The sequence below is a fragment of the Saccharomyces paradoxus genome, chromosome VII, assembly GCF_002079055.1.
Source record: "Saccharomyces paradoxus chromosome VII, complete sequence".
Classification (NCBI taxonomy): domain Eukaryota; kingdom Fungi; phylum Ascomycota; class Saccharomycetes; order Saccharomycetales; family Saccharomycetaceae; genus Saccharomyces; species Saccharomyces paradoxus.
Window position 1 is genome coordinate 1,013,954 of NC_047493.1, and position 26,574 is coordinate 1,040,527.

Consider the following 26,574-nt stretch of genomic DNA (forward strand, 5'->3'; position numbering starts at 1 on the left):
ACGTCAGCAAGAGATAAAGGAAATGGACCCGCAGACGTTGATTGCCAAGGCCAATAAGGTGTCCTACTATGGCGGCTCTACTAATAAGGAATCCTGGAGGTACGATTGGTATCAACCATCTAAGGTAAGCTCCAGTGTGCAGCAACCACAACAACAGCTGAGGGACTTGGAGAATAATTTGGAGAAATACCCATTCAAGTATAAAACATGGTTGAGGAACCAGGAAGATGAGAAAAATTTACAGAGGGAGAGTTGTGAGGATATATTAGATTTGAAAGAATTTGATAGGACAGTACGGAAAAAGTTGTCAAACCCATCGCACATTAAAGGCGATACGAGTAACGCCAATGGCGTTCCTTCTGCTAACCAAGGAGATGAAGCCCTTAGTGTGGATGATATAAGAGGTGCTGTCGGTAATAGTGAAGCCATCCCTGGTTTATCTGCTGGAGTGAACAATGACAGTACGAAGGAGAGTAAAGATGTGGAGATGAATTAAAAGAGAAAGTAATATGCATATTTATTTATATATATATATATCTATATATGTATATACACAGAATTATTTTACAATAAAGGATGCTACACCATCTCGAGCCATCTTTATGGCTTCTACTATTTCACATTCCCTTTCACGTCTTTTTTCCAATCTTTCTTTCTTATCTTGAATAAACTCTAACTCGGTGGAAAGATTGTTCCATGGTCTTGTATCGCCTGTACCTGACATGACCAAAATCATGGTACCTGGTGTAGCATTCTCGTATAATTGCGTTAGATTTTGTCCTATACTTTGAAGAACCGTGAATGCATCCAACGAATCAGTCCCCTTCCGTGGCTTTTTATTATAATTACGTGACCTCTCCAAGTTCTTCAATCTCCCCACAATAAGCTTAACATCTTTATTTAGGTTCTCGTGAATGTGCGTCCATGTCTCATTATCTTCAACACAACGGATTAACTGGCCCTTAGAATCGTCCTCGGTATGGTCTCTAATAATCATATCATTGAGAAGCATGGTTTTCACTTCAAAACGATGCAATTTAGTGAACAAATTCTCCGTATTGATACCTATCCCAAATGCTAACCCATTCAAGATTTTAAGTTTTGTTAATTCGAGACAAGCCCTTGCATCTTCAACAGAATCATGTTCACCGTTTTGGATGCTTTTATTTAAAAAGGCTTCGCTTAAGTATTTTAAACTCGGCTTGAAGGGATCACCAGCTTTATGGTGATATATAATAGCTGTATCCACGATCAATGGGTGTTTCAACTTCATGACCTTTAAGTCATTTTGTAACGAATGCCCGATCAAAATATCAGAACGACTTATTAACTTCAGTAGATCTTTTTGTACTTCTGCCAATGTTTTCTTGGCACCAAGGGCTAATTTCTCTTCAGTTATACCACTGTAGCGTGTCAAGTAGTCCACTATGGGGACATCTGGCTTTACCAACTCCTCATAGATGACCTCGTTATCAAAATTTACTAGAGAAATCCTAGTCAGAACCAAACCCTGTTCCGAAAGGCACATTTCACAGTCCAGTGCGAAGATGTGCGAGCCATCGTGAGTAAACTCAGTGGTCTGTACCCAGTCTGCATCATTGGCGTCCTCATAATCCAGTGGGTAATCGTTTGCCACTAACTGTTGTTCGGATAGAACCAAATCGTTAATAGTAATTTTTTTCTTCTTTTGTAACTCCTTCAATCTATTCATTTTTTCCACTTTGGACAATCCAACATTAATGAATGAATTGTATGGTGAAAATAGCGTCATCTTGGAACCTGGTGCCACCACGGGAAAAGTATGGAATTTGGAGGCAATTTCCCCAGGGACGTATTTGAAGTTGTCATCGCTGATTTCATTAAAGGCGTTCTTGCCGTTCTCGAAATCATTTGGTTGTAAACCTGGAATGAACAGAACTATCATTTTTTGTAAACTTGACCTGTTACAGATATCTATCCATTTGGGAGAGTTGTTTTCAGCCTGTAACAAGTATTGCGTCATGTCCCTCACATCCTTTACACCGATACCTTTTTCAACGGCAGTCTTTTGCAATGTGCATGTCATGGGCTTTGCCTTTTTTTTCTTCTTATTCTTTTTCATTTCCATTAGCACATCTTCATGATCGTCTTCTTGAACAGAAGCCTTGGATAACCTTCTTTTCTTTGATCCCAAAGCCAGACCACTTACGAAATTAGCGTCAGGTCCTTCTACTTGCATGTTTTACCTAAGTGTAGTCTTTTACTGTATCCTTCCTTGGTGTTGCCATCGAGTAAAAATCTTTCTTTCCTTTCTATTGTGTTCTCGCGCCACTTATAAAATATTAACAATAATGTAATAATAGTGAACTACAACAATAAAATATATAAAAATATGTTTATACGCAGGGGATTCGCAAAGTGACCAACGGCTAGTTCGAGGAAATAGAGGACTGAAGAAGGCGTCTGATTTCTGTGCTGCTCAACTTCTCGCTCCAGCCGTCTTCCTCCCTTCCTCCAAGCACATTAACTACATGTACTGCCAATGGGCTCATGCCCTTTTCAATCCTAGTCTTATTCACAGTCTCTGCCCCACTGACGGTTTCCCTGCTCACAACTAAACATTCTATCTCAGGTACTTTCCCGGTGGGCCCGCACACGTCTCTTAAGGGGACTAGTTCTACGGAGATGTCTGGCTTCAATAGCTTGATGAATTGATGTACATGTCTACATCTTGTATCATAAGGCTCAATCAACTCCTTGTATTTCTTGTTGTGCAAGAGTTCATCGCACGTAATCCCGCAGATTAACCTTTGTGACGTAATGAAGGTAGATACGCTCAACAATATCTTATGTCCATCGTGAATGTGGTCAAACGTTCCGCCCAATGCGGTTACATGAAATTTATTAGCATCCTTAGGACCTTTTATCTCCTCCATAATATTATCGTGTAGTGCATAATGTTCTAAACTGCGGTATTGTTCGCGTCCTAGCTCTAGCTTCCAAGTCTCGAACGTGGTTTCCTGTGGCAATAAAACCACTTTCCATTGCAAATTACTCTCGACGAAATGGCTATTGTTGAATATAATGTTGATCCCGGTATTGATCATCCCATAGCTCAAAAAGACATCTCTGGTGACACTGTACATCTTCCCTAGAGCAGAATCCAACTGGAATGAGGTTTTGAATTCAGGTATAACCACGATGTCTAGTTGACTTTGACATTCCCTCAAGAGCGGAATAGTTTGTCCTATGATTCTCTGTAAAGTAGCGCTTGGCGGTGTATAAGGGAGAACAATCAGAACCCTGGAACTTTCCTCAACCATCTTATGCTGCCTTTCTTTGGGTTTTTAGGTTCAATTATCTCTCTTTTATTACGGTCCTTATTTTTATCTTTTTCCATTACGTACTCTTGAAAAATTATATAACACTGATATCGACTACTGCACCGCAAGAAGGAAAGCAATAAAAGAGAATATAAAGGCTACAAATCAGCATGTCTACTTCCACCGAACAGGATGAAGACATGAAAATTCAGAGAGAAAACTGGGAAATGATAAAGTCGCACGTTTCATCTATAATATCCAATTTAACAATGGACAACTTGCAGGAATCTTATAAAGGCTTATTTCAAGCCAATATAGTTCTTGGCCGCAGCATTGTTTGTAAAAATGTTGTGGATTTTACTCTCAAGAAACAGAATAACCGGCTACTTCCTGCTTTATCCGCTTTGATTACTTTGCTAAATTCCGACATTCCAGAGATTGGTGAAACTTTAGCAAAAGAATTAATACTAACGTTCGTGAAGCAATTCAACCACAAAGATTATGTGTCATGTGAAAATATCCTTAAATTTTTGTCCATTTTGTTTCTTTATGATGTGATACATGAAATTGTGATCTTACAGATTCTGTTGCTACTCCTTGAGAAGAATTCCTTGCAACTGGTCATTGCCGTGATGAAAACATGTGGCTGGAAACTGGCACATGTTAGTAAGAAAACACACGATATGATTTGGGAGAAATTAAGATACCTTTTACAAACGCAGGAGTTGCCCAGAATGTTGCGTGAGTCGTTAGAGGGATTGTTTGAAATAAGGCAAAAAAATTATAAATCTGAGTCCCAAGCTCTGCTTGTATTGACCCCAACTAGTTATACAGTTAATACACACTCCTATATTATAAATGATGAGGATGAAGTCAACGAAGAACTTGGAAATTTTGAAAAATGTGTGAATTTTGATGAAATGACCAATATATTCAATACGCTACGACAGAAACTCCTGATAAATAATGAACCCGACACAAATGAAGGTAGTAACAAGCAATTGAAAATTCATGATATGACTTCTGCCGCTGATGTCGAGTTTAAAAAGAAGATTTATTTGGTTTTGAAAAGTTCATTGTCAGGTGACGAAGCGGCTCACAAATTGTTAAAATTAAAGATTGCAAACAATTTGAAAAAAAGCGTGGTAGACATAATTATCAAATCCGGTTTACAGGAATCTACATTTTCTAAATTTTATTCTATTTTATCTGAACGTATGATCACTTTTCACAAAAGTTGGCAGACAGCCTACAATGAAACTTTTGAGCAAAATTACACGCAGGATATCGAAGATTATGAAACCGACCAACTGCGAATCTTGGGTAAGTTTTGGGGACATTTGATATCTTACGAATTTCTTCCAATGAATTGTCTTACAATAATTAAGTTAACTGAGGAGGAATCGTGTCCCCAAGGAAGAATTTTCATCAAATTTTTATTTCAAGAGCTCGTTAATGAACTGGGACTAGATGAATTGCAATCAAGGCTGAATTCCAGCAAGCTTGATGGAATGTTCCCGCTGAAAGGAGATGCCGATCATATAAGATACTCCATAAATTTTTTTACAGCCATAGGACTGGGTCTATTGACAGAGGAGATGAGAAGCCGGTTGACAATCATTCAAGAAATTGAGGATGCAGAGGAAGAAGAGAAAAGGCTGAAACAGGAGGAGGAACTTGAGAAATTAAGAAAGAATGCTAGAGAGTCACAACCATCACAAGGGCCAAAAATTCACGAATCCAGATTATTTTTACAAGAGGATACCAGGGAACATAGTAGATCGAGATCACCATTGCCAGTGGCGAGAAGAAAACGTGCTAGATCCAGAACTCCACCGAGAGGTCCGAGAAACTGTCGTAACAGATCCAGGACCCCACCTGCAAGAAGGCAACGAAATAGGTGAGGGCCCCACCGACACAGCGGCCAACGTTACACATGTAATTGTAAATACTTACATAGAACCGAACATGCTATTAGCCAAAAGAAAATAAAACAGAATAAATAAAATGAAAACTCGTATTTCCGTATTTAGACAAATATACAAAAACACAAAAGAGGCCATAAACGAACTAAAATAGGACAATGAAAAAAAAAAAGGATTAGCGAATACAGACAAGAAAGCAGTCCTTTGATATAATAAAGAAAAAGAAGATTATCGAAACCTTAATTTAAAGTTAAAAATATTGGGTATCATTTTTTAAATTAAGAATTTTTTTTACAATTGAGTGGACTTATTCATTGGATAAAATACCCCAGTATTTTTCAACACCGTAAGCACCGTCGGCCTTCCAGTAGTCGTTGAAGGCAGTGAATAAGAAGGTATCAGCACCACATGAGCTGGTGATGGCGGAGACAGCGTCCTTTTGATTTTCCTTGGATGGGACGGCAACACCGTAGGTTTCACCCTTTGATGGCCAACCAGACTCAGTGATAACAACATTCTTCTTACCATCACAGGCGGTCCAGACTCTTTGGATTTGGTCTAGTAACCATTTACCGGAGTCTTGGGCGACTGTGTTCTTGTCAAAATAAGCATGGGCATTAACAGCCATGTAGTCGGAGTAGTCACACAATTCTGGGTTGTTGATGACAGCAATGAAGGTATCAACAGAAACAACTGGACCGGTGTAGCCGGCAGCCTTCAAGGCAGATCTACCAGAGTCGATGTATTGACCGACCTGAGATGGGGTGGCTTGGTTACCGTTAACCAATTCGTTACCAATGGAAACAGTGGTAACATCGTCCCAAGAACCGTAAGATTCAACAGCGGACTTGATGGTGTCAACACCATCTTGGATTTGGTCAACGTAGTAAACGCCTAAGAAAACTTTTTGGTTCGAAGCTTTAGCTTTGAAAACGTTTTCAACTTGGTTACAGTCGGTACCGTACAATCTGATGACTGGGAAGTCAGTCAATTGAGCCAAATCGGAAGCTACTTCAGAGGCGGATTTACAAGCACCGCTGGACTCGTATGGGGTATAAGTGATACCTCTGACACCAGAGGCGAAGCTGCTGACGTCTTCACTGGAAGAGCTAGAAGAAGAAGAAGCTTGGGAGGAAGAGGAAGATAGAGTAGAAGCAGCAGCAGAGCTGGAGGCTGGAGATGCGGCAGCAGAAACTTGCGACTTGACATCAGAAGTGGAAGCAGCAGTGGTAGCTACTGGAGCAGCAGCCGAAGTTGTACTGGTAGCGGCAGCTGGAGCAGAGTTGACAACAGCATTTTCTTCCAAAGCAGCAACTTGGGTTGGAGCGGCACCGTTAACAATAATGGTGGTTTGTTTTTGAACGGTAGTAGTGATCACAGCACGCTTGTCCTTGTGTCCATGGTTAGCAGGAGCAGCAAGAGCAGTAGCAGATAAAAGAGAGGCAGAAGCGATTAAGTTAGAGAGACGCATGTTTTTCGAGTTGGCTTTTTAGTATGGCTGGCTAGTATATAAAACGACTGTAGATGTAAAAGAGTGACTTAGTTGGATTTAGTTAGATATCTAGCTGGACCTTTTGTGTGAACACTACCAAAAAAAGAATACGAGAACTAAAACGACTACCAGAAAGAACACAATATGTAAAAAGATAAGGAATACAAATCTATTGCCAATGCACTAGTTTTATAAAACAGAGATCTTTTCCTCGAGGAATGGGAGAAAAACAGAAAAAAAAACAAAAACAACGGTGCCGTTTTTGAAACAGCACCGCAAGGGAAAAAATCTGAAAAAAATGCGCGTGAAATGAAATCATGTGCCTATTTTCCCCATTTGGAGAGGCTAAACGAAAAGGGAAAAAGGTGCGTTGCGCCTGCTTCTGAGTGGAGATCCTATTGCAGCAGAGTGTCGCGCGAAAAATGGTGCCTACAAATACAAAAACCCTCTGGGAAACGTTACGTGCAGGATCGTTTGTGGACGTGTCTCGATCAGGCCGGGCTAGGCATCTGGGGTCTTTCCTAATCGGGAGTTAACGAGCTCGATTGAACATTAATTGATGGATTTGGTTACACTGATACGAATTGGGCCCGTTTATCACTCATGCAGCGGCTTTATGGAGGGTTTTGGAGACGTTAGCAATATTGCGCTTCCACACACCGTATTATTCTCCATCATACTCGCGTACGAAAGTTGGAGGTTTTGAAGGAGCAGCAGTGCGTGGCACGATAGTGTCAATAAATATTTATAATATTGCTTATTAGTTTAATTATGTATGTAAAACTCGTTGCAGTATGCAATACGTTGGCACAGAATCTTTTCATTTTTATTTTTTTTTCTCTTTGGTATTTGGGAAGAATTTTTCCCCACTCTATATATCTTGCTGCGCGTGCAGACTGGCCAGCTGGTCACACAATGAAACGCAATGGAATGTTTAGTCGTTTGTTATCATGAAGATCTCATTCAATGCCTTGGAATCCATCAACGCAGCCCTCTTTTGTTTGATCCATTTGGAGCGCACCGATAATCTCGTGTTTACCGCATCGGGAATATTGGATGCAGATTCACTAGATTTCAATTTCGACGTCCTTTTTGTCTCTTTCGCCCTCTTTTCCTTTTTCAACTTCTTCTCTTCCTTCTTGTGCTTCTTGTGTTCCTTCTTGTCTTTCTTGTTTTTCTTGTCTTTTTTCTTGTCTTTCTTGTGCTTTTTATGTTTCTTGTGCTTCTTCTTATCACTTTCTTCATCTTCTATTTCGTTGTCATCTTCATCTCCGCTGTCGTCTCCCTCTCTCTCTCGTTTCTTCGCATTGGAGTAATTTCTTAGCTTGTGAGTTTTTGGATCCCACGTGCTTGCCAAAACTTCTCCCTTGACAAAATGGATACCCCATTTTCCGTCAATAATCTTTTGCTTCCTCTGCGTGTCCAATTCCTCCGATATTTTGCTTTCCTTTCCGTTCAACCTACCAAGAATTCTTTGAAAGACATCAAGCCCAGCGCATTCACCATTATCAAACTCGTCTTTTTTCTCCTTACGTTTTAATTTAGCACCCAGCCCAACGTTGTCGTCTTTAATCGACACTTTGATATGTGAAGTCTGTGAATTCATGGGGGACAGGCCAAGACCCATTCCGGGTTTCCATCCGAATTTCTCTAGAAATTGGTGCCCGAATCTCGACGTATCATTACTCCATGCAGTATTTCTCGGGTCTAAACCAAACCGCTGCTTGGTTCTTGTAGCTGCTAAACCCATTCTACTTCTTGCCTAATGGTGTACCCTGCCTATATTTTGCTATTAAGCCATCATCTCATCGCTTCATTCAAGACAAAATTTTTCAATATTTTTTTTTTTTCCTTTTTCTTTTTCTTTTTTTCTCCTGGCTCTTACCCGGTTGTATTGTGATTGTAAGAAGACAACGATGAGAGAGAAAAGATCCTCCCGCCGGCGGCTAATCTGTCAATCAACCGATGAATCACTTGCCACTTACAAAAATAGAATTAACACAAGAGAGCAGAAGAAGCAAACAAAACCAAAAAAAAAAAAAAGAAAAGGATAACAGTACTGTAAGAAGGTATCCTTGAACGGCACAGTCCTGTATGCAGTATATCTACATGACTAACCGCAAGGGGCAAAGGGTCGCGAGAGTGTCTGTCTTTCTCCCGCTATAGCCGTCATTGGCATCCCTCCTGGTTGCACAAATCCGATAGAAGGGGGAAAGAGAGAGTTGGTGCCACCTTATATCACGCAGTTACTTTTAGTGCAAGCGAGATGCATGCTCAGTTTTTAATACATGCCTACTTTAATTATTGCATCTTTATCCACTATCCGCTACAAAACTCTTGCGATAAGCGCTTTCATTTTTCCTCCTCACCGCGAGGCGGAAATGGCACATTTTTTTTTGTTCTGTGCTTTTTGTTCTAAGCTCCGGCAGTACTTATAGTATGAAGATGACGCGTGGTTCCGTGGAGATAGCCGGAAATTTGGCCGGGAATATGACGGACATGGTTTAGCACCCGTGGAAATGGAAAAAGCCAAGAAAGGTGGCAATACTTTTCCTACAAATCGATCTGCTGTCCCTTAGATGGTTACGATACATATATAGGTATTACACATCTGTCAGAGGCAGCCAGCGAAGGTGTCACTGAACTATTTTTGTTTCAGTTAGTATAAATACGGAGGTAAAACAGCTCTTCGCGTGTATATTTTTTTTGCGCTGCACAACGACAAGAAGACGCATTTCATACCTGTTTCTCCTTATAAGAGCCCTTTGAGTAGTTCCACACAAGCATAAGGAAGAAAATTTTCTGTTATTATATTTCAAAAAAAAAAAAAAAAAGTCGTTGCTACAAACCATTATGACTGTTACTGTGGAGGATGCAGTTTCGGAGACGGAGCACGAAAGCAAAGGTCAAAACGTACTATCTCCCAAGATTTCCGCCTCTTCAGATATAAGCACAGATGTTGATAAAGATACATCGTCTTCTTGGGATGACAAATCTTTGCTACCAACAGGTGAATATATCGTGGATAAAAACAAGCCTCAAACCTACTTGAATAGCGATGATATTGAAAAAGTGACTGAGTCTGATATTTTCCCTCAGAAACGTCTGTTTTCATTCTTACATTCCAAGAAAATGCCCGAAGTACCACAAACCGATGACGAGAGGAAGATATATCCTCTGTTCCATACGAATATTGTTTCTAATATGTTTTTTTGGTGGGTCCTACCGATTCTGCGAGTTGGTTATAAGAGGACAATTCAGCCAAACGATCTCTTTAAGATGGATCCAAGGATGTCCATAGAGACTCTTTACGAGAATTTTGAAAAAAACATGATTTACTATTTTGAGAAAACGAGGAAGAAATACCGTAAAGGACATCCAGAAGCTACAGAGGAAGAGATTATGGAAAATGCAAAGCTCCCAAATCATACTGTTCTAAAAGCTCTATTATTTACTTTTAAGAAACAGTACTTCATCTCAGTAGTGTTTGCGGTTCTCGCCAATTGTACATCTGGTTTCAACCCCATGATTACCAAGAGACTAATTGAATTTGTTGAAGAAAAGGCAATTTTTCATAATATGCATGTTAATAAAGGTATCGGCTACGCTATTGGCGCATGTTTAATGATGTTCGTTAACGGATTAACCTTCAATCATTTCTTTCATACATCCCAACTGACCGGTGTGCAAGCCAAGTCTATCCTTACTAAAGCAGCCATGAAGAAAATGTTCAATGCATCTAATTATGCGAGACACTGTTTCCCCAACGGTAAAGTGACCTCCTTTGTAACAACAGACTTGGCTAGAATTGAATTTGCCTTGTCTTTTCAACCATTTTTGGCTGGGTTCCCAGCGATCTTGGCCATTTGTATTGTTCTATTGATCGTTAACCTTGGTCCCATTGCCTTAGTTGGGATTGGTATCTTTTTCGGTGGGTTTTTCATTTCTTTGTTCGCATTTAAGTTAATTCTGGGCTTTAGAATTGCTGCAAACATCTTCACTGATGCTAGGGTGACCATGATGAGAGAAGTGCTGAACAATATTAAAATGATCAAGTATTATACATGGGAGGATGCATATGAGAAAAATATTCAGGATATCAGAACCAAAGAGATTTCTAAAGTTAGAAAAATGCAACTATCAAGGAATTTCTTGATTGCCATGGCCATGTCTTTGCCCAGTATTGCGTCATTGGTTACATTCCTAGCAATGTACAAGGTTAATAATGCGGGTAGACAACCTGGTAACATCTTTGCCTCCTTGTCTTTATTTCAGGTCCTGAGTTTGCAAATGTTTTTCTTACCTATTGCTATTGGTACTGGTATTGACATGATCATTGGATTGGGTCGTTTACAGAGCCTATTGGAGGCCCCGGAAGATGATCCAAATCAGATGATTGAAATGAAACCCTCCCCTGGCTTCGATTCAAAATTGGCACTAAAGATGACACATTGCTCATTTGAGTGGGAGGATTATGAATTAAATGATGCTATTGAAGAAGCAAAGGGAGAAGCTAAAGATGAAAGTAAAAAGAACAAAAAAAAGCGTAAGGACACATGGGGTAAGCCATCTGCAAGTACCAATAAGGCGAAAAGATTGGACAATATGTTGAAAGAAAGAGATGGCCCGGAAGATTTAGGAAAAACTTCCTTTAAGGGTTTCAAGGATTTGAACTTCGATATTAAGAAGGGCGAATTTATTATGATTACGGGCCCTATTGGTACTGGTAAATCTTCACTATTGAATGCGATGGCAGGATCAATGAGAAAGACTGATGGTAAGATCGAAGTCAATGGCGACTTATTAATGTGCGGTTATCCATGGATTCAAAATGCGTCCGTAAGAGATAATATTATATTTGGCTCACCGTTCAATAAAGAGAAGTATGATGAAGTTGTTCGTGTTTGTTCTTTGAAAGCTGATTTGGATATTTTACCGGCCGGTGATATGACCGAAATTGGTGAACGTGGTATTACCTTATCTGGCGGTCAAAAGGCACGTATCAATTTAGCTAGGTCCGTTTATAAAAAGAAGGATATTTACCTTTTCGACGACGTCTTAAGTGCTGTCGATTCTCGTGTTGGTAAACACATTATGGATGAATGTCTAACCGGCATACTTGCTAACAAAACAAGAATTTTGGCTACACACCAACTGTCTCTGATTGAAAGAGCTTCTAGAGTCATTGTTTTGGGTACTGATGGTCAAGTTGATATTGGTACTGTTGACGAGCTAAAAGCCCGTAACCAAACTTTAATAAATCTTTTACAATTCTCTTCTCAAAATTCTGAGAAGGAGGATGAAGAACAGGAAGAGGTGATTGCTGATGAATTGGGGCAAATAAAATATGAAAAAGAGGTGAAGGAATTGACTGAATTGAAAAAAAAAACTACTCAAACGTCACAAACTGCAAACAGTAATAAAGTTTTAGTGGACGGCCATACTAGCAGTAAAGAAGAAAGAGCAGTTAACAGCATCGGTCTGAAAGTTTATCGGGAATACGTTAAAGCTGCAGTAGGTAAGTGGGGTTTCATCGCGCTACCACTATATGCAATTTTAGTTGTTGGGACCACATTTTGCTCACTTTTTTCTTCCGTTTGGTTATCTTATTGGACTGAGAATAAATTCAAGAACAGGTCACCCAGTTTTTACATGGGTCTTTACTCTTTCTTTGTGTTTGCTGCCTTCATATTTATGAATGGTCAGTTCACAATTCTTTGCGCGATGGGTATTATGGCATCGAAATGGCTAAATTTGAGGGCTGTGAAAAGAATTTTACACACACCGATGTCATACATAGATACCACACCTTTGGGACGTATTTTGAACAGATTCACGAAAGACACGGATAGCTTGGACAATGAGTTAACTGAAAGTTTACGATTAATGACATCTCAATTTGCTAATATTGTAGGTGTTTGTGTCATGTGTATTGTTTACTTGCCGTGGTTTGCTATCGCAATTCCCTTTCTTTTGATCATCTTTGTTTTAATTGCTGACCATTATCAGAGTTCCGGTAGAGAAATCAAAAGGCTTGAAGCTGTTCAACGTTCTTTCGTTTACAATAATCTAAATGAAGTCTTGGGTGGTATGGATACAATTAAAGCATATCGAAGTCAGGAAAGATTTTTGGCAAAATCAGATTTTTTGATTAACAAAATGAACGAGGCCGGATATCTTGTTGTTGTCCTGCAAAGATGGGTAGGTATTTTCCTTGATATGGTTGCTATCGCATTTGCACTAATTATTACGTTATTATGTGTTACGAGGGCTTTCCCCATTTCTGCAGCTTCGGTAGGTGTTTTGCTGACTTATGTATTGCAATTGCCTGGCCTATTAAATACTATTTTAAGGGCAATGACGCAAACAGAGAATGATATGAATAGTGCCGAAAGATTGGTAACGTATGCAACTGAACTACCCTTAGAGGGTTCTTATCGAAAGCCAGAAATGACGCCTCCGGAGTCATGGCCTTCAAAGGGCGAAATTATTTTTGAAAATGTTGATTTCGCTTATAGACCTGGTCTACCTATCGTTCTAAAAAGCCTTAATTTGAGTATTAAGAGTGGAGAAAAAATTGGTATCTGTGGTCGTACTGGTGCCGGTAAGTCTACTATTATGAGTGCCCTGTACAGATTGAATGAACTGGCCGCCGGTAAGATTTTAATTGACGATGTTGATATAAGTCAGCTGGGACTCTTTGATTTAAGAAGAAAATTAGCCATAATCCCACAAGATCCAGTATTATTTAGGGGTACGATTCGCAAGAATTTAGATCCATTTAATGAACGTAAAGATGATGAATTATGGGATGCATTAGTGAGAGGTGGTGCTATTGCCAAGAATGATTTACCGGAAGTAAGATTACAAAAACCTGATGAAAATGGTACCCATGGTAAAATGCATAAGTTTCATTTAGATCAAGCAGTGGAAGAAGAAGGTTCAAATTTCTCTTTAGGTGAGAGACAACTATTAGCATTAACAAGAGCTTTGGTCCGCCAATCGAAAATATTGATTTTGGATGAGGCTACATCCTCAGTGGACTACGAAACCGATGGTAAAATTCAAACACGTATTGTGGAGGAATTTGGAGACTGTACGATTTTGTGTATTGCCCACAGACTAAAGACCATTGTAAACTATGATCGTATTCTTGTCCTAGAAAAGGGTGAAGTTGCAGAATTCGATACACCACGGACATTGTTTACTCAAGAAAATAGTATTTTCAGAAGCATGTGTTCTAGATCTGGTATTGTTGAAAATGATTTCGAGAACCGAACTTAATTTATATTATTTGTTGCATGGTATTTTTTGCCTCTTATTTATTTTCATATTGCCGGCGGTTACAAAATAGTACTAAAAAAGAAAACTCACTAATAATGACTTATAAGAGAGTCATGTAATGTGCCATAGATAGAAATAATCGCATACGATACTGTATACTCAGAACTCAGAAAAAGAACATTTAATTATATATATATATTTTTATAAGGAACACTGCATAATGGCTTTGGCTTTGATGAGTCCTTCTTATTTTAGAAATATATTCATACATTATTTCCATAAGACATCTAAAGAACTTATTGGGATGTCTTGTTACTGAATAAAGTATACACGAGAAACGAATTTAAAAAACGGAAGGCATAAATAGAAAACTTAGAAGTGAAAATCCTAAAACCGAAGGAAATTTCAAATACGTAAAAGAAGTGAAAGATAAAATAAAGTCTAAATAAGGAAGAAGAGAAGGGCCAATTTTTTTGTTCGTTTTCTTTGCTTACTCTTCACTTAAATAGAAGGAAAAGACTTTTCTTGTTTAAAGATTATTTTTAAAGCGTTCATGAAAAGTCACAGTCCAAAGAGTATTTCAAATTGTCACTTGAAGTAAAAACACCCCAGTGCTTTTCGACATCAGAGGTACCAGAGGTGTTTGGCTTCCAATCTTCATCAAAGGCTTCAAAGACAATAACGTTAACACCCCAAGCTCTCATAGAACAGATACCTTCTTTCCAGAATTGTTTAGCGTTGTCAACAGATGGGTAAGAACTTTCAAAGTTGGTACCATCGGTTGGCCAACCGGTCTCACCAACCCAGAAGGTAATATCAGTGGAACCTTTAGTGGATTGAATAACTTGTAAAGCTTGCATAATGTCATCAAAGAATGAGTAAGAGGCATTTTGCATGGTTTGACCTTGCCAATAAGAGAAAGCGTTAGCCATAACAAAATCGGAAGCTTCAATAACGGCAGAATTGTAACCGGCAACCAAAACATTCCAGGAATCGACGGTACCGACTTGCTTACCAGAATAAGACTTTCCATCAGAATCGGAAATGTCAGCCACGACACTACGGACATCGTTGATTTTATCAGATAGTTCGGAAGCAGTCAAATCGTCACGGTATAAGGCTTCGGAACCAACCAAGAAACCAGCAACAGTGGATTCTTTAATTTTTGGCAAATAGGTTTGCAAAGCAGCCTTTTCAGCAGCGTAATGACTATCGTCTGTTGGCCAAACACCAACAAAGATGGTAAATCCCTCAGCCTCAGCAGCAGGACCCAAATTTTGCAAAGTGTTACAATCTGAGGCAGCGTAAACTTTGACGGTGGAAGTGTAGCTCTTTAGGGCTTGTAATTCAGTTTCGTAGTCGGAAGTGGACTTACAAGTACCATCGTTGTTCTTAACACCCAAGTTGAAAGCTAATTCACCAATAGCTGAAACTTGGGAAGCTGTGAAAAATAGCGCAGTAGCTGCAGTAGCGAGTGTAGTAGAGAAACGCATCTTTGACCGTTTTCTTTTTTTGTTGGTTGTCTATCTCAATAAACTCAAGTTGAAGAGACAGGAAGAAGCCAAATTGCGAATAAGGAAAGGTTTTCTTTATAAGGAGGCAGCTAAAATCAAAATAAACAAATACTCTCTTGCTTTCTTCGTGACATTTTTCTTTTTTTCAGGGCGAAAAACTGAAAGAAAAATTTTAACGTTTCTTTTACTAAAAATAGAACTGCATGTTCGTAGACAGCGATGATTATATAACATAAATAGTAGTCAGCTATTAATCGCTACTTATTTCAACTGGCCCAGTGCTGGAGCATGGTAAGAGCTATCGGTAGGCTATCTTGGACTGGTATATTTCCCTGCAATACAGTACCAGGGAATTGCAGTTGGCCTGAAAAGTAATGGTGCAAAGCAGAAGATTCTAAGTCGGATCTCCTGAAGCAACGCTTTAAATGGTCCCATTTCCCAAAGATAAGCAGGATGCTGCAGGCTGTTTCTGATGCTGAACTTTTTTTTATCTTTGTGATGTATGGTAGCTTTGTTTCTGCCTTGTGGTACTTCGACAATTCCTCGTCGTAGTGGAAGTCACCGCTGTTGGCCCAAACGATCTTTGTGTAACCTTCGGACACTTCATTTAGAGTATTTGCCATTCGAACATGGTAGCCGAGCGGCTTTCCTTTGTAAGCATCTCTCGCTGAAACTACCTCTTTCCGCTTCGTATCAACCGTTACACGTACAGTTTTGGGGATATTTTGATTCGATAATGTAATAATTTGGTCTTTTCCTATGTACACCAAATTTGTTAAATTTTTATCTGCTTTTCCCTCTGAGGTTTCTTGTGTAATGGATAAACCTTCCGTGTATGGTTGTTCGGCGGATTCATTCATAAAAGGCAGCTGCCGTAATGGCGGGAAGGTAGATGCACACTTTAAATATAACCTGTTTTTCTTCTTGAATGTAGTATCCAGTAAATTTGGAGGTGTCACAAAATATTGTAATAGAGTAGCAAGTAGTAAACAATCTGAGATAGTTTTCTTTGACCTTGATTTTTTTTCGTGCTTTTCATCCTGTGACAGGTCTAGGACTATGATTTCTTGAACATTGAACAAAACAGCTGTCCTAGCTATTTGATATACAGCAAAAGTGACTTGTTCCAAATTATTGCAATTGTTGATAACAGTTGTCGGTATGCATATCGAATATTTGATCACATCGGATTCTACATCCATGATATTTTTTAGTTTCAGCAGGCCTCGCTTTGCCTTTTTGGCCGCCCTCTCTTCGTTCTTGACATTTTCGGATTTATGTTTTACTGTCATCTTCTTCTATTACAATAGACCTCTTTTCATAAGTGTTCCGGTATTATTGACGTCAATTAGCCCTTCTACTTAATATCTCAGTTTCAATCTGGTATTTTTTCAGCGATGAGATGGAAAAAATTTCAAAGAACATGTTTGGGTGTGCCAATTATTGCGGCTAACAACAGCTGCTAAAGAGCTATTTATTTAGAAACTATTAGATTTTGAAAATCGCCTACAGTAACCTCAAAGTACTGCTTGAAAAGATAGAAGAGGCAATGTTCTGTCAATAGCATTTCTCTGATTTATTTGTTTTAATTGGGCAGCAACAGTGTAAGACATACCTACGAACTACCGAAACGTTCTCATCAAGACGAATGACAATGAATAAAGTCACCCCATGGTGCTCCAGAAGTGACCTGCATCATAGCCACAATGACTAAGGGCGAAAGTACAAAAGCCAACTTGGGATCGATCAAATTTCGTTAATTGCGCCTATACAAAAAGAAATCTTTTATATAAATATGACAGTAAGAAAAGTATATACGTGAGCCAGCAGGGTATTGAAAGCGATCACAGCAGAACATAAACGAAACAGAACGTATAGAGGATAAGTGAACAAAAGAGACATAAAGAAAGGTTTCCCTTAAAATCTAGTAAATCTTCTTCTTTTCATCAACAGATAATTCACCAGCGCCAGTATTAGTAACTAATAATAGGCCACCAATGATGCTTAAGTTCTGGTAAAACTCATACTTCAAGAAATCTCTCTTAGTATTGTTATAAAACCAGTAATTGTTTAGAGTGATATTGTAAAAAGTCAAGATCAAACCTAACATAATGGATGCAAATTTTGTCTTGTAACCAATGGCAAAACATATTGTGCCGATAATGGTCAAAACAACAGTAAACCATGATTTACTGAATGTGAAGGCGATAAACATTAAAACAATTAAAATTCTACCGGCAAACAATAGGTAACCCTTTGCTTTGTCGTTTTTGCTGTTTAATTCAGGAAGCATACCGAACGTTGTCTTGTTTTGAACAATGGAATCGCTGAATGCAATCAATAACCCACCAATAACACTGAAGTTTCTTAACACAAATGATGAACCCGTAAACAACCCATAGACTAAGGCTTGAGAAATAACGCAAGCACACAACACACCGGTGGCATAATTGGTTTGCTTTCTCAAAACCAACAAACTGGCACCAATCAACATGGAAATTGTAACAATCACAAGGAACACAACGACAAAGAAGTATGGATAGTGTTTCCACTTATTCAGATAAAAAATTTGATCCGACCACTGTGATAGGATCCTAAACGAATCCTCATAAAAGGTGGCCACAATGAAAAATCTTGACAAGCTTGGAATGTAAGGCTTCAATTTATAAACAATTGCGTTGTCAGTAAGTCCCTCAATCCTGGAGGCAAACTTTTCAAAAGAGTGCTTCCATTGTTTTAAGATGCCGGAAGAGGATTGGTTCTGATTTGATCTAAATTGCGCACCACCAGAGTATGGTCCTTGCGATGATGACATTGGCATACCGCCAAAATTTCCAGTAGGTCCTCTGTAAGACATTGATCTATCCTTTCAGTTTTGATTTCACTTCTTTTGAGTCGTGGTAATTGTCAGCTATTGTAAAGTAAAAGAGGACACCTTTAACGAAAGATCAAAGGTGTCCTTTATTTTTCGCCCTTCTCATTATTCCCTCTTCTTTCATTTTTCCAGAAATACCCAAAGAAGGAACTGTTACCCGAGCCCATTTTTATGATAGAAATAACAGCGAAGTTCTTTATAATATTCGTATACATCCATATATATTCTATTCTATTTCTTACGGTATTCAGACGAAGTAAGACAACAAACTGGATGGCAGTTTGCCAGAATCGACAACAGCATTTGCAGATTCTTTCAAAGCTTCCTTGGCACCAGCAGCATTGGCCTTGATCTTATCAGCAGTGGACACTAACTCTTCATCATTCAAACTGTCAACGATCAAACCAATTTGCTCGTCAATGGTGGTGGCCTTGTCAGCATCACCAAAGTAGTCGACTTCCTTGGCGGAGTTACGAATAGTTCTCTTGTTCTTCTTCTTAGCAGCCTTGGCAGCTTCCTTAGCCTTCTTTTTGTCAGCTTTAGCAGAGGCGTTGGCCTTGGCTTCAGATTCAGCCTTAGCCTTGGCTTCAGCCTCGGCCTTGGCCTTAGCTTCAGCTTCAGCTCTGGCACCGGCTTCTCTTTCCCATTTTTTTCTTTCCTTTTCCTTCTTCTCTTCTTCTTTGAACAATTTGATACGAGGATCTTCGCTGACAGCTCTTTCGACAAGTTTGACCAATCTAGCATTGTCAGCGGTTTTTTTCTTGTCTCTTGCGGCCTTGTTCTTTCTCTCAATGTAACGCTTGTGGTCTCTGTTGGAAGAGTCGTCTGGGACATCTTCGTCCAAGAATTCAAAAGTTCTCCAAGAATCAAATCTGTGCCAGAAAGCATAGAATTGTTCGACTTCCTTCTTGGAAGAATCCTTGTTACCTAGAGGTGGAGCAGGAGTTTTCTTGGAGAAACGAGCTTCAGCTTCGAAAACAGGACCCCAAGCTTCGTAGAAGTCATAATCAGTACCCTTCTTTGGTGGAAGGACATCAGCAACGAAGTCACATGAGTCGTATTGAGCCCTCTTGTTGGAATCAGTTAAAGTTTCAAAAGCCTTTTGAATAATCTTGAAGAAGCCATCTTGATCCAAACTACCACCAGCAGCAGATTGCTTGTCTGGATGGTACTTGACGACTTGTTTTCTGTGAGCCTTGATGATTTGACTTTCAGTAGCTCTGAAACGTAGCTTAGACAAACCCATAGCAGCGTACAAATCGGCGGTTTTCCAGTCTCTAGCATCGTGAGTTAATAGATCTTCATCGGCCAATTCAGTGTCGAATAACAATTCATCTGGGTCAACATTTGATTCATCAACAGTTGTGACGTTCTTTTCAGCTTCAATTCTTTCGAATTCAGACCAGGTGTGGTTTCTCAAAGTTCTTTGAGCATGTTGCAAAAAGAACTTACCAACTGGTTCGACCGGACGGCGGACGAAAGGGGTCTTGGTAGCAGAACTGTTGACTTCAACAGTGATGTCTGAGGTTAGGGTTGGTAAAGAAAACATCGTAGTTCTTGGTGGTATGTGTCGGGCAAAGTGAAAATTCTGACAGCCTGAGCTAGAAAATTCTAATAAAACTTTCTATATGAATAGTTGAAAAAAAAAATTCTGACACTGTGCAAAATTTCATCGAAAAAAAAAAATTCTTAATGGCGGGTAATAATTTTGCACATTTATATTAAGAGTACCATGTCCATTAATGACATCAAAAAGTCAGAATTATAACTTTATGACTGGCGATTTCTTTATATTTATTCCTAGTTAATTTATATGTAAAGTTTTTTCTCCAAACAGATAATTTTCAGGAATCTCAGCATTTATAGTCGATTTCATGTTGCTCTCAATAAATGTTAATATTTAGTTAGGTTCTTCCCGAAATGGAAGAAACAAACGTTTCGATTGTGGCTTTTTTGGTCAATATTATTTTGACTTGATAAAAAATTCTGCAAAAATCAAACTTTAAATGAAAATCGCTATCTGGTAATCATCTTCACTACAGCAAAGATTATATGCGTGATGGGATATAATGTTAGAAATCGGATGCATAAGAGATAAAATGCCAGCTATCGATGGCGAAATAAATAGGTAAATATATATATATAGGTTTTCTTAATAAATAAGCGAGGAAAGTACGGTCAGTAAAATCGTAGAGTTATCCACATGCCCCTACGTTTAAGATCTGTCGTACTTGAACGCTTCCATAGGTTGCAATCCCCATTTAGCCAACATTGCCTTGTCTTCATCCCAACCGTTACACATGGTTGTAAGCATTTTCTTACCGGTGAAGATACTGTTACAACCGGCCATGAAACAGACGAATTGCTCTGTTTCTTTCATTGTATAACGACCAGCAGCAAGTCTTATAATAGCTTTTGGCATGACAATTCTCGCTGTTGCGATGGTTCTCAAAATTTCATCGAATTGCAACTTCTTACTCTTTGGGTCGGCAAGTTCCTCGGCCATTGGAGTCCCCTTGATGGCAACAAGTCTATTGATTGGTAGGGACTCAGGATGAGGGGACATATTGGATAATGTGTAAATGAATCCAATGTGGTCGTCTTCGCTTTCACCAAGACCCAAGATACCACCGGTACAGGCTTTTATTCCGGATTCTTGGACGTTCTTAATGGTCTGTAATCTATCGTCGTAGGTTCTCGTGGTGATGACCTTACTGTAGTGCTCTCTGGAAGTGTCGATGTTATGGTTGTACGCGGTCAAACCTGCATCTTTCAATTGCTTTGCCTGGTCTTGATCAACCATACCCAAAGTAACACATGTTTCTAGCCCCATATCATTCACTTTTGTGACCATTTCCTGAATTCTTTTCATGGCTGATTTACGACCTTTCATGTCTCTCCATGCAGCACCCAGGCAAAATCTGGTCGATCCATTCTTCTTAGCCTCTTCTGCCTCTTTGATCACTTCATCCACTTTAACCATTTTCTCAGCCTTTAGCCCGGTATCGTTTCTCGAAGACTGCGCACAGTACTTACAGTCTTCAGAACAACCACCAGATTTGATGTTCATCAATGTGCACAGTTGTACTTTGGTTGGATCGTGCCATTTTCTGTGCTGCAGTTGTGCTGCATGAGTAAGCTCAAGCAGTGGGGTGTGATAAATTTCTTTCAATTGCGATTTTGTCCACGAATGTTTTGGTTCTTCTAACGACAATGCATATTGTAGAGCACCCAAAGGACTAGCTTCTGAGGATGCAGTTGCCGATTTAATTGCGGCATTGGTTGCATATTTAGTAAGGGCCGGTCTAGCGGTAGAGAAGTGACGGCAGATAGTTGACATCATACTGCTGTAGAATTAAAAATAATCTGCTAGGTTAGCTATTCACAGAAGACCACTACGAGAAGAGCAAGATCTGAAAAATTTTCAGCAGGTCTGGAAGCAAAAAAAGTTTTCCCTTTTTATACAAGATCTACTTAAGAGAAGAAATGGAAAATATAAAATTTAGCAGAGTAGTCAACGAACTACATAGCCTGTAAATAAAGATTAGGCAGCAACGTAGCGGATTTTCCCCAGGCATCGACCCCCACGTGAAATCTCTGTGAATGCCAGCGTGACAGGGACGGTTCTAATGCTTCGCACTTTTCAACAACTTTTTTTTTGATTATCATATGCCGGCAAAGTGGCTTCGAAGGAGACGCGCGACATCATCTGCGAGTCATCTCGATATGACTACCTTTTGCCAGCCAACACGCCCATCCACGACTTGTTACGAGAAAAGCGCAGAGAACAGTATCGATGAATGAGATTTGCGTAGTGGCCTTTTCTAGAGGCCAAGAAATATTGCGTAGATATTCCATACATACTATATGATATGAATTCGTTTTGCTCAAAAAGTTATGCGCGACAAGCATATTATGTTGGGCGTTTCTTATTCGCTTGCTTTGCTAGTATACTGTCAAAATGATTCTGCATTAGCTTGTGAGAAAAAGCGAGCTATCAATAACCACCTCTGACTCCCTAGGCCTTGTGATGTTGATTATTTAGCAGTTTGCATAGCAACCATAACTTCTTGCAAGAAAGAATAGTTTCAAACCATGATATTTTTCTTGGAGATGCAGCAGTAAGTGCAGAATACAAATAGTACGAATCCCAAGAGGGAGGGCACGCAATTTTACGAGCTTTCAGGGTTCTCATTCCTCAATTGACGCGAGATGAGCAAGTATCTTCTCGAGTCTAACATAAAGTCGCTTGAAAAGCTGTTGTCCATATACTATTTTTGGGACCGCTCTCCACAGCTGCCTACTTTGGGATGAAAGTAGCAGTTGATGATTTACCGAATAACGTTATACATAGAATCTTTTGTTATTAGTCAAAGCCCAACTCCGTGGATGGTAGTGCTTTGCTGTTTTCGTGATGAGCTGCTAGGTCACATACGCTCTAACTAAGTCAGTGAAACATTAAAAAAATATGAAACCGGATCATATTTTTCTAAAGCAATTGATTGAATTATGACATTTTGTTTTTGTACTAAAGAAAAAGTCAAACCGCTACAGCCGATATAGATGCATGTGTAAGGAAAACGTACAAACAAGAACAATAGCCCCTAAAGGCATCAGAAAATCCATTGGTATGAGACAATTTAAACATTTCCCTTCCATAATAAAAGCTATCAGAGCAGTAGGCCACTAAGAATAGTGATTATCCGTAATAAGTGCTATTTCGTATCGAATTGGCGAGTAGACTGAACTACACACTCCCATCTTCTCACATACCAAGCGTCTTTATCGAGAGACTTTAGTAATCAAGATGTTTTGTGTTTATTATTAAGTATCCGAGCAAGTGATGCTAACTGCACCAGAAAATAGCCTACCTTTCAAGGAAAATGGCAACGTAGCTAAAGCAGGTAAATCTGAGTATCCTCAACACTGGAGGTATGGTTAGTGATATTTGATGTATTTTCTGTTAACACTATGACATGCGGTACGATATGTTCTTATTGACCCTATGCAAAGCATCACGAAAGCATATTTTTAACAGCTACTTCTGTTTGATCAAGTTGGTTCCGATTTTCGCAAACCTTCTTCCGCTATTTGTTTTTCCCGTCGACGACTAGTTTATATTAAACGACCTTTTGGGGGTGAAAATTAGGTTTAGGTCGATAGAATAGAGTTACCATCTCATTATTCATTAGGACTAGTGGCAGTGTCATAGTTTTCGAATGCTATTATTCGATTTGCGCCTTTCTGGAGTTCAAGCGCACAGTATTCTTCCCTCGTTCCACTTGACAAAAGAAAGAGAATTCTTCACTTTCCTAACCAATGGGTTAAAAGTTTCCGTTATAAACCTGGATGTTCTCGTTTCCATTTCTAACTTCTGAGTCCTCTTTTCAAAAGTTCTGAATTAGTGCGTCATCTTCGGACTGTTCAATGAAAATCAAGAGGTTCTGAACAAACAACCTTCGATGTCTAGTCTCTGTCAATGGAATTTTGGCTCTCGGACTTCTGAATCATGGATGTTACCAAAAATTAAGTATCTTTGGTGCACTACAAGATTTCATTTCAGTTCAAAATCGACTCTTCCATCATCATCATAGAAACATATAGCATAAAAAAACTATGTTGATGTGTACATAAAGCTAGCTAAAACAAATAAAAAAGTAAACTTTTGTAGGGTTTCTTCGTGCATTTTCATTATTATTTTTTTTGAAGTTTCTCATTCGCTGATGTAGATTCTTCCTTCCCATGGCTTCAATGTTCTGGAAGATGCATCTACTTCCTTCTTTGGGTAGTTCCCAAACTCTAACTTAAACGACGAGTTATCGTTTGGAATCGTAAAGTCTATAGCATCAGAGCTAAAGTTCAAAGCAGCAAACAATGATTTGTTGTCGTACTTCTTAGTGAAGCTAAATAGCTTTTTGTTGTCCATATCAATGAACTCAAAATCATAGCCGTACACAGTAATGTCCTTGTGCGCTTTTCTAAACTTCAAAGCCTCCTTCCAGAAGTTCAAAACTGAGCTGGGGTCCTTGACCTCATCTTCGACGTTAATACCTTCTCTGAAAGACTCGTTCAAGTAAAACCATGGCTTGGCATTAGGACCAGAAAATCCGGCATTTGGCTCTTCACGCGACCACTGCATAGGTGTTCTGGCATGGTCTCTGGAGATAAGGGCAATGGCTTCTAAAAACTTCTTCATCTCCTCTGAGTTTTCCCCATGCTCCTCCTTGATTGCCTTGTAGTTGTTTCTGATTTCAACGTCCTCGTACTTTTGAACAGGCCAGTTCTTGAAATTGATTTGGCCCAACTCTTGCCCTTGGTACACATACAGAGTACCGGTCAAAGCACTTAATAACACAGACAATAACTTACCAGAAATTACACGATTCTTTGAAGAATCGTCACCAAATCTCGTGATAGAACGAGGTTGGTCGTGGTTTTCCAGATAAATTGTTGACCAACAGTCTGTCCCGTTGATGTATCTGAAAAGCTCTGCAAGGGCAACCTTCCAATCCTTCAACTCAAATGGGACTAAATTGTAACGGAATAAGGGAGATGTCCCAACATCAGTATGAGAGAAGTTGAACAACTCACCAAGCTCGTGTCTTGAAGCACTCGTGTACAGTTTCTTGGTTTCGTCGGAGGCATGTTGCATTTCACCAACCGTCATAATCTCTCTGCCATCCTTAACTCTGTCTCTGATAAACTTGTTCATTTCTTGATGGAACTCGTGAATACGTGGACCATTCAAGGTGTATGGATCACTTGATTGCCAGGTCGAGCTTTTATCAACAACAGGAGCATCTGGTAAACCGACTACCTTGGAATACAAGCTTCCCACATCGATTCTGAAACCGTCAACACCATGGTCCAACCAATATCCAACAGCACTTTCGTAGATTGCCTTTCTACACTCTTCACTTTCCCAGTTGAGATCAGGCTGAGTAGAACAAAACAAACGCAAGTAAAATTCTTGCGTCTTCTCATCGAACGTCCATGCGGAACCGCCAAAATAGGACTTCCAGTTGTTTGGAGGAATTGGCTTGCCTTCAGCGTCGTAGCCCTTAGGAGGTCTCCAGAAGAACCAGTCACGTTTTGGGTTGGTCTTTGAGGATCTGCTTTCCTTAAACCATTCATGCTCGCTGGAGCAGTGGTTGATGACCAAGTCGGTGATGAACTTCATACCAAGCTTGTGTGTCTTTTCGATCAGGGCAAAGCAGTCCTCATTGGTACCGTAGGTTGGCCACACTTTCTCGTAGTTGGCAATGTCGTAACCCATGTCATCTTGTGGCGAGTCGTAGAATGGCGAGATCCAAATGGCATCGGCGCCAAGCTCTTTGATGTACTCCAACTTGGAGGCAATACCCTTCATGTCACCCCATCCATCGTTGTTGGAGTCTTTGAAACTTGCTGGGTAAATCTGATAGATGGTGGCCTCTTTCCACCACTTAGGTTCTGTTTCTGGGTGCGCAGAAGAAATAGTCATTAAGGGAAGTTTTTAACTTAGAAAGCTTTGTTCGTATGTTGCTTGTTCAAAGCTGGTACTGAAAAGTTTGAAATACCACTTCTACCACGAAAACGATGTCTCATCAATTACTTCAACACTTAAATACCTTTTCTATTCCATAGGGAGACCTTCTCTCTCATTCCGAAGGACGTTGTGGTATGATTAGAACAATGAAAATAAGGCACAATGTTTATCCGAATATTTCAACGATCACAAGTATATAATAAAACGTAGGCACGTAGTTCCATAATGTGCCTGCCCCTTCGTGAGATTTGATATCGTACAGCGAAAATACACTGTTAACTTTATTTCAAGGCAATGTTCCCTGAAATTAATGCTGCGTGCTTTTAATACTTGTCCAAACCGCGGGGTTAGCAACTTTATTTTCCGAAATATTCTCCCCACCAAACTCTTACGTATTGCACAACTCAGTTTTCTTCTTAGTATCAGCGTGTACCTCACTGTGTTTCTCAGCATACAGATTCTTGCGACAATTACTCCGACGTTCCGCGATGCCTAGGTTGGTTCGGTCTCAATGAATATTCCGCTAGAGAGGTACATACCTTTGGGGAGAATAACAGCTTCCATGACGTAAATTGAATGGCAGCGAAGCTGTCTACAAAATAACGTGGTCACGCACAAAAAAGTAAGCATTTCACTTCTCACGTCTTACGAGTT

At 39.5% G+C, this 26,574-nt stretch overlaps 13 protein-coding genes across 13 annotated transcripts; 3 read left to right on the plus strand and 10 right to left on the minus strand.

The window, feature by feature from the left end:
* Nucleotides 1-22: 22 nt before the first annotated feature.
* RTT102 (Rtt102p) lies at nucleotides 23-496 on the plus strand (the record flags this gene model as incomplete). The annotated part of the gene is made up of 1 exon (XM_033910712.1): nucleotides 23-496. One exon carries the CDS (start codon nucleotides 23-25, stop codon nucleotides 494-496), a length of 474 nt encoding a protein of 157 aa, XP_033766603.1.
* A 63-nt stretch (nucleotides 497-559) lies between these two features.
* On the minus strand, nucleotides 560-2,218 carry RNH70 (Rnh70p; the record flags this gene model as incomplete). The annotated part of the gene is made up of 1 exon (XM_033910713.1): nucleotides 560-2,218. The coding sequence occupies one exon, from the start codon at nucleotides 2,216-2,218 to the stop codon at nucleotides 560-562; it is 1,659 nt and encodes a 552-aa protein (XP_033766604.1).
* A 190-nt stretch (nucleotides 2,219-2,408) lies between these two features.
* On the minus strand, nucleotides 2,409-3,302 carry CAB4 (putative pantetheine-phosphate adenylyltransferase; the record flags this gene model as incomplete). The annotated part of the gene is made up of 1 exon (XM_033910714.1): nucleotides 2,409-3,302. One exon carries the CDS (start codon nucleotides 3,300-3,302, stop codon nucleotides 2,409-2,411), a length of 894 nt encoding a protein of 297 aa, XP_033766605.1.
* A 170-nt stretch (nucleotides 3,303-3,472) lies between these two features.
* Nucleotides 3,473-5,206, plus strand: CWC22 (U2-type spliceosomal complex subunit CWC22; the record flags this gene model as incomplete). Its single annotated transcript, XM_033910715.1, has 1 exon — nucleotides 3,473-5,206. One exon carries the CDS (start codon nucleotides 3,473-3,475, stop codon nucleotides 5,204-5,206), a length of 1,734 nt encoding a protein of 577 aa, XP_033766606.1.
* Nucleotides 5,207-5,534: 328 nt separating this feature from the next.
* On the minus strand, nucleotides 5,535-6,698 carry SCW4 (putative family 17 glucosidase; the record flags this gene model as incomplete). The annotated part of the gene is made up of 1 exon (XM_033910716.1): nucleotides 5,535-6,698. One exon carries the CDS (start codon nucleotides 6,696-6,698, stop codon nucleotides 5,535-5,537), a length of 1,164 nt encoding a protein of 387 aa, XP_033766607.1.
* Nucleotides 6,699-7,653: 955 nt separating this feature from the next.
* On the minus strand, nucleotides 7,654-8,469 carry PXR1 (telomerase inhibitor; the record flags this gene model as incomplete). Its single annotated transcript, XM_033910717.1, has 1 exon — nucleotides 7,654-8,469. One exon carries the CDS (start codon nucleotides 8,467-8,469, stop codon nucleotides 7,654-7,656), a length of 816 nt encoding a protein of 271 aa, XP_033766608.1.
* Nucleotides 8,470-9,572: 1,103 nt separating this feature from the next.
* Nucleotides 9,573-14,003, plus strand: YOR1 (ATP-binding cassette transporter YOR1; the record flags this gene model as incomplete). Its single annotated transcript, XM_033910718.1, has 1 exon — nucleotides 9,573-14,003. The coding sequence occupies one exon, from the start codon at nucleotides 9,573-9,575 to the stop codon at nucleotides 14,001-14,003; it is 4,431 nt and encodes a 1,476-aa protein (XP_033766609.1).
* Nucleotides 14,004-14,554: 551 nt separating this feature from the next.
* On the minus strand, nucleotides 14,555-15,496 carry BGL2 (glucan 1,3-beta-glucosidase; the record flags this gene model as incomplete). The annotated part of the gene is made up of 1 exon (XM_033910719.1): nucleotides 14,555-15,496. The coding sequence occupies one exon, from the start codon at nucleotides 15,494-15,496 to the stop codon at nucleotides 14,555-14,557; it is 942 nt and encodes a 313-aa protein (XP_033766610.1).
* A 287-nt stretch (nucleotides 15,497-15,783) lies between these two features.
* UPA1 (putative methyltransferase) lies at nucleotides 15,784-16,809 on the minus strand (the record flags this gene model as incomplete). Its single annotated transcript, XM_033910720.1, has 1 exon — nucleotides 15,784-16,809. One exon carries the CDS (start codon nucleotides 16,807-16,809, stop codon nucleotides 15,784-15,786), a length of 1,026 nt encoding a protein of 341 aa, XP_033766611.1.
* Nucleotides 16,810-17,441: 632 nt separating this feature from the next.
* On the minus strand, nucleotides 17,442-18,374 carry ERV29 (the record flags this gene model as incomplete). The annotated part of the gene is made up of 1 exon (XM_033910721.1): nucleotides 17,442-18,374. One exon carries the CDS (start codon nucleotides 18,372-18,374, stop codon nucleotides 17,442-17,444), a length of 933 nt encoding a protein of 310 aa, XP_033766612.1.
* Nucleotides 18,375-18,639: 265 nt separating this feature from the next.
* ZUO1 (zuotin) lies at nucleotides 18,640-19,941 on the minus strand (the record flags this gene model as incomplete). Its single annotated transcript, XM_033910722.1, has 1 exon — nucleotides 18,640-19,941. One exon carries the CDS (start codon nucleotides 19,939-19,941, stop codon nucleotides 18,640-18,642), a length of 1,302 nt encoding a protein of 433 aa, XP_033766613.1.
* A 666-nt stretch (nucleotides 19,942-20,607) lies between these two features.
* On the minus strand, nucleotides 20,608-21,735 carry BIO2 (biotin synthase; the record flags this gene model as incomplete). The annotated part of the gene is made up of 1 exon (XM_033910723.1): nucleotides 20,608-21,735. The coding sequence occupies one exon, from the start codon at nucleotides 21,733-21,735 to the stop codon at nucleotides 20,608-20,610; it is 1,128 nt and encodes a 375-aa protein (XP_033766614.1).
* Nucleotides 21,736-24,105: 2,370 nt separating this feature from the next.
* Nucleotides 24,106-25,875, minus strand: IMA1 (oligo-1,6-glucosidase IMA1; the record flags this gene model as incomplete). The annotated part of the gene is made up of 1 exon (XM_033910724.1): nucleotides 24,106-25,875. One exon carries the CDS (start codon nucleotides 25,873-25,875, stop codon nucleotides 24,106-24,108), a length of 1,770 nt encoding a protein of 589 aa, XP_033766615.1.
* Nucleotides 25,876-26,574: the final 699 nt, after the last annotated feature.